At 39.2% G+C, this 10766-nt stretch overlaps 1 protein-coding gene across 1 annotated transcript; it reads left to right on the plus strand.

Moving 5' to 3' along the window:
* Positions 1 to 833: 833 nt before the first annotated feature.
* Positions 834 to 10552, plus strand: LOC123653748 (agrin-like). The gene is made up of 15 exons (XM_045589737.1): positions 834 to 900; positions 1797 to 2033; positions 2110 to 2325; positions 2797 to 3009; positions 3825 to 4037; positions 4377 to 4477; positions 4630 to 4744; positions 5548 to 5791; positions 6669 to 6975; positions 7705 to 7846; positions 7928 to 8188; positions 8660 to 8806; positions 8882 to 9145; positions 9460 to 10024; positions 10126 to 10552. The coding sequence occupies exons 1-15, from the start codon at positions 834 to 836 to the stop codon at positions 10283 to 10285; spliced, it is 3252 nt and encodes a 1083-aa protein (XP_045445693.1). The 3' UTR covers positions 10286 to 10552.
* The last annotated feature ends 214 nt before the right edge of the window (positions 10553 to 10766 follow it).

Consider the following 10766-nt stretch of genomic DNA (forward strand, 5'->3'; position numbering starts at 1 on the left):
TTATATTGGATAGTTCTCAACAATTGTGTTGTTCTTCAAATTGACAAGGGTGATAGTGAAACTGCGGACAAAAAAAAAAAATAACAATGGAACGCAATCATTCCATTAGTATGAATACGGAATGATTATTTCAGTTAACATATGGACTCTTTGATATTTAAACTACAAAATGCACATTAATCTTTAAATTAATACTGTTTAAAAATTCTCCATTCAAAATCGTCGAGTCTATTTATAGATTAAATGATTCTCAATGAACAACGCAGGTATCTTTGCGCATGTCCTTAATTCAGCCACCCAAAGGCTTCGGTTGAGTGTTTTCATGCCAGAATCACTTAAAATGTAGACTGCATGAATCAAATTACAAATCAGATAAGCACTTTGAAAATTATTTTTACGATTAGTCAATATAAATAATTTAGTTTTATTCTTCATTTTTATTTTAGTTTCAATTAGTGCATTGTAATTAAATTAATCTGTTCGCGGTGTTTGTAGTTTATTGATTTCAGTTGGTTCTTAAAGTAACTAATGTGAAAGAACTAGGTAAGTTAATATAAAATATTTTAACTAGGTAATATTTTGGTTAAGTTTTCATTTTGTAAGTATGTTTTTGGTATTAAGTCTTTTAATTTTATTATAGAAAGACGTTTTATAAAATTAACTTAATACAGTAAAAAATAATTAAGTCTTATGTGATTTACTTTTTACCTGTACGACTGCACTTCAAAAGTTAACTGACTTATTTTTAATTCTTTTTAGATTCGTTTGAATGGTCATATTAATTGAGCGCTGTGTTGTGCTGTGTTCGAAGGAGCTAAATCAACGCTACTATGATGACTATTGCGACTACTCTACCATTATTGGTTACGACTGCCTTTGCTTGTTACCTATTTCCTAGTGGTAAGTGCTTGAAAAATATATCGAATGTGTCCTTTCTTTGTATTTGTTACAGTATTAATTTTAGTTCACTTCCTGAAGCATGAGATATTAATTATTCTTGGTATCAAATAGCGCTATTAATTATATGTTACGTAAGTAAAATATAATGCACGGCGTTCATTGTTTAAAATCTATACATATAATAAAATGGTAGGAAAGTCAAAATTGTACATTGAATATTTTTTTAAAAGAATACTTGGTGTGTGATTTACAATCGATACCGAAGCCAAAAATATAGTTTTTAGAATTTTTGTCTCTTTGTCTGTTTGTCTGTATGTATGTCCGGGATAAAATCAAAAAGTACCGCATGGATTTACTTCAAATTTGGCACGAATATTATTAAGAAGTCGGGTCAACATATAGGCTACATATTATCACGCTATCACCTACCGGGAACGAGCAGTGAACCTTTATTTCCTCAACGCATTCTGTAACAACGTGTAATCTAACGACGCATATTTGAATGTTGTTGTTATGTTAATAACCATGCTATATAAGCTAGCTAGCACACTATAAAAATCACGCAATATAAGTAACTAAACCCATAAACATAATTAAATGAATATAAGTAGACAAGGCAATTTTAAAGCAGCGCCATCTATGAGATTTTTCTGTAGATATGAAATATAAAGAAGAAACGGGTAAATGAATGTTATTTTAAAAGGTATATAATCGTAGGTATTTTTGGTGCTGTATAGCGTTCACGCAGACGATGTCGCGGGCAGCAGCTAGTATATAATAAATGTTGAAGCAAAACTCATATGCTATAAGAATAAGATACAAAAAGTTCAAAATATTTTTTTATAGTAGATTAAAGATTTCGTTGTTGCAGTTAATTGATGTACATATTGTGTCAGACGTGCCGGATCCGTGTAAAGGAGTGACGTGCGGACCTGGGGAGCAGTGTAGACCCACGGCAGACGCAAAAAGTTACAATTGCGAATGCCCAACCTCCTGTCCCAGTTATGGAGACCACGAAGGCTCTCTACCACTTTGCGCAAGCGACGCGAGAGACTACCCAGGAATATGTGAGATGCGCCGAGCTGCCTGTGAGACGCACACGAATATAACTTTCAAGTATTATGGAAAATGTGGTAAATAGTTTTTTACCATTACAAGCATATATTTACTTGAAAACTTTCTAATTAATTTAATATTCTGCATCACCAGATCCCTGTGCAGGTGTCACCTGCCCAGATCCAGAAGTTTGTCAACTAGACGATAATCGCCAGCCTCTGTGCCGCTGTGCAGAGTCGTGCCCTCTTGAGTTCTCTCCTATTTGCGCTTCCGATGGGAAAACTTACTCTAATGAATGTCAGATGCACAGGGAGTCGTGTCGTGCAAGAAAACAATTAAAACTTATTTTCAAAGGACAGTGTAGTTCTGGTAAGCCTCAAAAGTAATGGCCTCATATAATTTACAATCAGTAATGTAATAATATAGCTATATATATTGACGATTTGACGCCCACCCTTAACCTCAATTCTTTGAGATATTCTCTTTGAGAACTTATATGAATAATTTTTGTTTTTAATTAAGTTAAATCTCTTTAAAGTCAGTGCAAACATAGGTTGTAGGTTTATATTCAAGCAGGTACCATAGTACTCGTGAATATTACAATGCTGATTTTTTTTTTAATTTAAAACTCATGCCATGCTCAGCAGTAAAGGTAAAACATCGTACAAAAATCTGCATGGTTTGAGAACAATAAGTACTCGCCTATCCGCAGTGGTGTTCTGTGTTGTATACGCTCTTCAAACTTGTCTTCTTTAGGGGAAAAGGGCTCTTTGCTTAGCAGAGGGTTACTTATTGGTTATACGGTATGTCAAATAATGCTAGTTTGTAATTTCTTTTCAGGAGTAAATCCGTGCGCGGAAGTAGAGTGTCGTTACGGCGCGGAGTGTCGCGTTGAAGGCAGCGGTGCGGTGTGCGCGTGTCCGCCACCTTGCGAGCCCGTACTTCGACCGGTATGCGGCTCTGACGCGCGTACACACGACAGTGAGTGCGAGCTCGGGCGAGTAGCGTGTCTTTTGGGGAGAGAGCTCAGGGTTGTGCACGCTGGTGCTTGTGGTAAGTTTACGGTAACGCATCTATTTTTGTAATCTGTATGTAATTACTAGTAGCTATGTATCAAAATGTGTACTGTGTAATGTGTACTGTGTGGCTACGGTACTAAAGAATATAGCCACCCCCTCTCTTCCCGTGGGTGTCGTAAGAGGCGAATAAGGGATAACACAGTTCCGCTACCACCTTGGAACTTAAAAAGCCGACCGATGGCGGGATAACCATCCAACTGCTGGCTTTGAAATACACAGGCCGAAGACGGGCAGCAGCGTCTTCGGTGCGACAAAGCCAGTACTGCGTTCACCAACCCGCCTACCCAGCGTGGTGACTATGGGCAAGACACATGAGTTCACGTTATTTTTGGCGTAAACTTGTGGAGGTCTATGTCCAGCAGTGGACTGTATAGGCTGTAATGATGATGATGTATCAAAACGTGGAAACTTGTTTATAGTTGATTCATTATAATAGTACTGAATCGGTTTGGATAAATGTTTTGAAGCTAAAAGATATCATATTACTCAGAAGTAACACAGACAAAACATTTCGCTATATCACAAAGTAATGTACGTTATTACTGCTGACAGTATATAGTGCACCAAATTTTTCATGTAGGTATGTTTCAGAATGGTCCATCAAAAGGAATAGTTTTCAATCTATGAGTATATATTTGTATTATAATCAATCCCCATGTATAGTAATCACTTAAATATTTTCGTTATCGTATCAGTTATCAGGGAACTGTTGAATGTAAACATCACTACTCGTATATATTTAGAATCACCAAAATATATAAGTGCTAAGTAATTTTATCAAACCCTCAGGATCAAACGGAGTGTGTGCGGGTCGCGTGTGCCCACACGGGGGCGAGTGCGTGTCCACGGGCGGGCGAGGCTTGTGTCGCTGTCCGCGCTGTTCGAACGAGTTCGCGCCCGTTTGCGGCTCAGACGGTATCTCCTATGGGAACCGATGCAAGCTGCAGCTCGAGGCTTGTCGACACAGAAGGCACGTGCAAGTGCTTTACGACGGACCCTGCAGTGAGTACTGAATGTTCGGTATTATAGCTACATAAGTATAACTTTATTACAATTGGTTAGTTATTGGTGAATACATTTGAAAAGAAGATTAACTTTTATCGAGTGATAGCGTATTGTGAGTAATGTACAAAATACGTTGTATGATTTGATAACTGAACATTATGTCTTATACGAAATAAATTTCAGTAATGATTGATTCGGGAGTTAATGGGCAATTTGCTTCACTTATCATATTTTCTTAACAAATATACATGTATGCTTTCCGAAATGTCAATAAAAATTTAAGACCATGTTTTCAACGTAAATTGTTTTATTAAATTGATACATGTAATATTTCAGATGGATGCGAAAATAAGAAATGTGAGTTTTATGCGGTTTGTGAGAGTGACGGGGTTACAGAAGCAAGTTGCGTTTGTCCAAAACACTGTGAAGATGGAACTGTAAGCAAAGAAAACAGTTAATTATATTCATAATATTGTTGTTTGTTACATATCCAATTATTATTTTTATTAAAATCGTTTGAGAATTAAGTATGATTTTCATCAATGTTTAAATGTTTGATGTTATTGGTAATTATTTAAATAAATTTCAGGAAACAGAAGAAGTTTGTGGAAACGATAATCAAACTTACAGTAGTGTCTGTGCTCTACGTGACGTAGCTTGCCGGGAGAAAAAACGACTTCACGTAAAACATATGGGTTCTTGTGGTGAGTTCAAAAATGTGCCAATGAACAAAGAATTTTATATGATTCATTTACACAAATGCAAACTTTGTCATTATAAGTCCGTGATTGTCATTTTGAAACTTCTGATATTCAATTACGACTATGGCGTTGCAGACGCATGGTCAAGGAACTGTGGGTTGGATGTATTTTTAACCGACTTCCAAAAAAGGAGGAGGTTCTCAATTCGACTGTATTTTTTTTTTATGTATGTTACATCAGAACTTTTGACCGATTTCGACAAATTTTGTTTTAATCGAAAGGTGGTGTGTGTCAGTTTGTCCCATTTAAATTTATTTGAGATTTAACAACTACTTTTCGAGTTATATCTAATAATGCGTTTTTACTTGAGGCTTTTTTCGTCGACCTACGTTGTATTATACCGCATAACTTTCTATTAGATGTACCGATTTTGATAATTCTTTTTTTGTTGGAAAGAGGATATCTCTTGTTTGGTACCACGATAAGGAAACCAGGATCTGATGATGGGATCCCAGATAAATCGAGGGAAACTCTCGAAAATCCGCAATAACTTTTTACTGGGTGTACCGATTTTGATAATTTTTGATTTAGTCGAAAGCTGATGTTTATCATGTGGTCACATATAAATTTTATCGAGATCTGATAACCACTTTTTGAGTAATCTTTGATAACGCGTAGTTACTTGACTATTTTTTCGTCGATCTACGTTGTATTACTCATCGATGTATTTGAAGTCGGTTTTTTTTCGTTTGCGAGCAAACACAATTATATTAATTAATGTCTGTTACTTTGTCGAACTGAAACAGAGTCGTGTGGTGGCGTCCAATGTCCCAACGGAATGTGGTGTTCGCGCGGTAAGTGCTCGTGCGCGGCGACGTGCACGGACGCGCCGCGCGAGCCCGTCTGCGCGGACACGCACCGCACCTTCCCCGACGAGTGTTCGCTCCAACGGGCCGCGTGCGAGGCGCGCATGCGCGGCGAAACCGCTCCGCAAGTCGCTTACTATGGGGAATGCACGGATTCGCATGATGGAAACTTCACTGAAGGCGAGTATTTAGGTTTATATAATACTCACATTACTGATGGGACAGTAAATCACTCATTGTCAGTTAAAACATCTGAATATTAAATTGGTAGAGGATATTTTTGTATTAAAATATGAAGGAATAGTTACACTATCTAAATTAGATCGAAATTCTGTATATTGTCTAATTGGAACGAAGTTCCTTACGGCAGTCTTGACATTTGGCTGGGCGACCGAATTGAAAAAAAAGTGATACTAAAACCGTAAGAAAAATATATAACGGAAGTGACGTGATATCACTCACACGACTGTATAATATGACGTTTGTAAAACTAAAATATTACTGGTAAACTTTTTTAAAATTATTTATGTCATTTTATACTGTCGACAAAAATAAATAAAGACATGTTTTTTTATTTCACTTAATAGTTTGAATTATTATTATTATTATTTTTTTTGATTTATTTCATTTTACGGTATTTGTTATTTTCTAAAATACTAAATTCCCTAAATACTTTTATATACTTAATTAAAAACCGATCAAGAAAAAAAAAAAAAAAAATCAAGAACTAGAAAATATATATAAAATTAAACATTTTTTTTCATATTGTGTTGCTTCTTTACTATCCGAAGGAACTTCGTTCCTACCTGGTGTCCCATGACACCACATATTTTTTTTATATACTTTTTTGAATTCTGATAGGATATTTATTATACAATAGTCATAATTATTCAAGAATTTAGTATAAAATATGCATAAAACTAGAAAAAAACTAAATATCGACTAATTTAAAGACATTTTATCCAAGCAATACATCGCAATTTTATGTTATATATGTTTTACTAGCTGTAAGTTTTTCAAAGTGTAAAATAAATAAATAAATCAGTAAATGTAGGTACGAGTAACTCGGGCAAGGTGCTGGAGACGGGCAACGAGATCCGCGCGTCCGACGAGACGGCTCGCTCGAGCGGCGCCGGCGGCGCGGCGGCGTGCGCGCGCGTCACGTGCGCGCACGAGGCCACGTGCGCGGTGGACGCGGCCGGCGCGCCGCGCTGCGCCTGCCTGTTCGACTGCGGCGCCGCGCCGCCCGCGCCCGTGTGCGCCTCCGACCTGCGCCTCTACCCCGCCCTGTGCCACATGAAGCTGGAGGCGTGTCGCCGGCAGGAGGACCTGCGTCTGCGCCCGCTCGCACTCTGCAGAGGACTAGAGGTACGCTTACTACGTCCAGAATATATTAACACGTCCATGATAGCATTTTTGTAGACTTGTGTATATAGCACCCGCGCCCGTCTGTGTGTCCGACTTGCGCCTCTACGCCAGGCCTACTGCCGGCGCCAGGTACCTGGAGACATGCCGTCTTTAGAAATATCTGTTTCTGCACCCGCTCGGGCTCTGCAGTGCAATGGAGATACTACTTCCTGAAGAATACCATCAATTCTGAGATGGCAGTTTTGGAGACATATGTGATTCACACTCACTTCGGCCTATCTCAGTCCACTGCTGGACATAGACCTTCAGGTAGTGGAACTGTGTTATCCCTTAGTCGCCTCTTACGACACCCACGGGAAGAGAGGGAGTGGCTACATTCTTTACTGCCGTAACCACACAGTTGTATATTACATATATTTTGTATTTCTTTTAGTCTTGATTGTGACGTAATCGCAGTAAGTCTCTTTTGGATTCCCAAAGCGTTTATAGTGACCGTAGAAAGTTGAAAATCTTATGTAAATTTTTATATAGGTAAGTATAGTAAATAAGTGTTTAGAAAATTGGGACCTTCTAAACTGGATTAAAGCAAATCATTCTTTGATTGTGACCTGTTTTAGACACCAGTCATCACATTTTTTTTTTATAAAACAGGAACCTTTAAAAATACAACTACATTGTAGTAATTAAAGCTTGAAACCTTATTTGTTTTTCAAATAAGAGTTTTCTTAGTTTCGACCTTGCGGAGACGACGAGCCTCTTACGGATGCCGAAGGTCGTATAATGGACTGTGGTGGCGGTCCGCATCGAAAAGACTGCCCAGTTGGGAGCTACTGCCATCACACCGCTAAGGCTGCACGTTGTTGTAGAAAAGGTAGTTATGATATAAATTAAAACCGTACGTTAGTGCCTCTGATTTTCCTCTGAAAAAAATAAAAGTTTATTTATATTATAGATAAATCAGTCGAAGAGAAGAAAGATTGTCAGGAATCCTGGTACGGTTGTTGCGGGGACGGTGTCACCCCGGCTCGGGGTCCGGGTGGGGCCGGCTGCCCTTCACAGTGTGGCTGCCACCGGCTCGGATCCGTTTCGGAACAGTGCGACGAGACCGGCCAGTGTCGGTGCCGGCCCGGTGTGGGCGGACATAAGTGTGACCGCTGCGAGCCAGGCTACTGGGGCCTGCCCCGGATAGGAACGGGACATACGGGTTGTATACGTGAGTTAAAAATATACTAACACAAATCCAGGTAAAATTCAAAAAAAATAAACAAAGAAAAATAAAGAAAAGGATGCGATATCTGTACAATATATATATCCCTCCCCCCTCTCTTTCCGTGGGTGTCGTAAGAGGCGATTGAGGGATAACACAGTTTCACTACCACCTTCGAACTTAAAAAGCCGACCAATGGCGGGATAGCCATCCAATTGCTGGCTTTGAAATACACAGGCCGAAGATGAGCATCAGTATCATCGGTGCGACAAAGCCAGCCCTGCATTCACCAACCGGTCTGCCCAGCGTGGTAACTATGGGCAAAACATATGAGTTTACGCCATTTTTGACGCGAACTTGTGGAGGCCTATGTCCAGCAGTGGACTGCGATAGGCTGAAGTTAATATATATATATATATATATATATATATATATATATATATATATATATATATATATATTTATTTATTTAAATAGCATGCGGCTGCTCGGCATTCGGGTCAGTTCGTGAAGATTGCGAACAAATGACGGGTCGCTGTGTGTGCAAGCCTGGCATACAAGGACAGAAGTGTACCGTGTGTTCTAATCACGAACACACCCTTGGGCCCACCGGTTGTTTTGATCGTGAGTATAACACGTTTCAAATTTTGTGAGTCTTAAAAAAAGTTTAAATAGTAATGAATTATAATTAATTAACAGCGGAATCGACCCAGCTTCCAGCTACCGATTGTGAGCACATGACATGCTATTTTGGGGCCTACTGTGTGATCCGAAGCGGGCTCGCGACTTGCGAGTGTGGTGCTGTGGAATGCGCGGCGTCTGAGGAGCCTGCAGTATGCGGGAGCGATGGCCGCACCTACCTGTCTAACTGTCACCTCCGGGCACATGCTTGCAGGACACAGGCAGACGTCGTTGTTCAAGCGTTCGGTCCCTGTGGCGACGAAGCCCCCACTGTCCGGAGAGGTAGCCGTTCAGCGGATATGCGCTCGAGCCCTTCACGAGTGAACCCTGTAGCTAAATCTGACCGCACTTATCGAACCAACTCCATACACTTTACGGACGCCTCGGTAGACACGAGCGATAGTGGCAAACCGGACAGTCCTGATCCCGAAATGTCTTGCATTGACATTTTACCGCCTCTCGAATACCGCTAGTTTGACGACGGCTAGAAAAATGTAGTTGCACAAATTAGTAGTTACCGTAACCACTGTTCCTGTTTTTAAATTGTTTATATATCTAAACAAAACTCTCTCTCTTAAAAAGTAAATTATCCGCAGAGAAAGTACATATTGCAAACGTTACCTCGAGGGAAAGTGAAGATAACGTCGGTTGTAATAAAAACCTATCTAAAAATGTTCACATCGAAAGCGAGTCTGAGGAGCAATATATTACAAATGAGGTTGAGGAAAATTATCCAATTTATGAAGAATACATGGAGGGCCCTGAAAACGAAATTTATACGGCGCCATTATTTGACGGGTTGGCTCGTATGACGGCTAGGACACGTTTGCCCGCTAAACGATTCGACATATGGGCAGAAGTGTCAGCCGTGTGTGGAAGGGGCGCCTTAATAAGTGCCTCAGGTGTGAGAGATTATTTATGGCTTGGGCTCGTGGACAACAGAGCTGTTCTGCGTTGGGACGCAGGGAGCGGCCCCTTAGAGTTACATTCTGGAAAAGTAAAACTCGATGTGAAGTCTAAAATATCTGCTAGAAGGTATAAAAAAGATGCGATGCTTAAATTGGGATCGTCGACTGCCCGGGGTTCGATGCACGGACGTATGAACTCACTCGATGTGGATCCGTATATTCACGTCGGCAAGCCGCCTGCCAATGTTACGAAGTAAGTTATTTGGCTGTCTTTAACGACATTTATATTTTACACGAACGCTTTTAGATTCTTGAGAATGTTGTTATAGGTAAAATATATCTTTTTATGAAAAGGTTATCAGGTACGCACTCACTGCATGGGTTTGTCGGTTGCGTGCATCGCTTACGGGTGAGCGGTCGTGACGTTATCCCCCCCTCGAGAGGTCTCTCCGTCATCGCTGAAGGCCTTCGACCTTGCACTCCGTACAATCTCGCTCAAATCGAATGTCCTTGAAATTATTGTACACATTTAAAAAACATTTTAAAGAGCACGTGAGAATTCTGACATTTTTAAAAATAGTTCAATATATTTCATTCTTATATTGTATTTTGTGATTAATCTTACTGTGATCAAGAAAAAGTAACCATTTTCTAAATTACACAACTATGGTTCCTTGACGTCCTTAAGAAATTTCTTAAATTCATTGATTATACAAATATTTCTAAGTTCGTAGTTATTTTTAAAGTGCGAATAAATACGTTAAGTAGATACGTACTGATATTTTTTTTGTTTTGTTTTTCCTTATGTGTTCATTACATATGATACAAAAGAGCATAAAAGGAAAAAAGTTAGCATATCAAAAATATTACAACCAATAGATGTTCATAAAGTTTTTACATATTCTAAGTTGAAACAGAACAAGACCAAGGAAAGGAAGTAGTTGAAAAAGTTTACTCAATAATTTTATTTTTCAATACATTTACATAAATACATG

Source organism: Melitaea cinxia, chromosome 1, assembly GCF_905220565.1.
Source record: "Melitaea cinxia chromosome 1, ilMelCinx1.1, whole genome shotgun sequence".
NCBI lineage: Eukaryota > Metazoa > Arthropoda > Insecta > Lepidoptera > Nymphalidae > Melitaea > Melitaea cinxia.

What these genes read in the sequence shown, in the direction of transcription:
- LOC123653748 (XM_045589737.1), top strand. Translation starts at nt 834, where the DNA reads ATGACTATTGCGACTACTCTACCATTATTGGTTACGACTGCCTTTGCT. An exon ending in TGTGCACGCTGGTGCTTGTG is followed by an intron (nt 3,010 to 3,824) that starts GTAAGTTTACGG and finishes TCAAACCCTCAG; the next exon opens with GATCAAACGGAGTGTGTGCG. An exon ending in GGGACATACGGGTTGTATAC is followed by an intron (nt 8,189 to 8,659) that starts GTGAGTTAAAAA and finishes TTATTTAAATAG; the next exon opens with CATGCGGCTGCTCGGCATTC.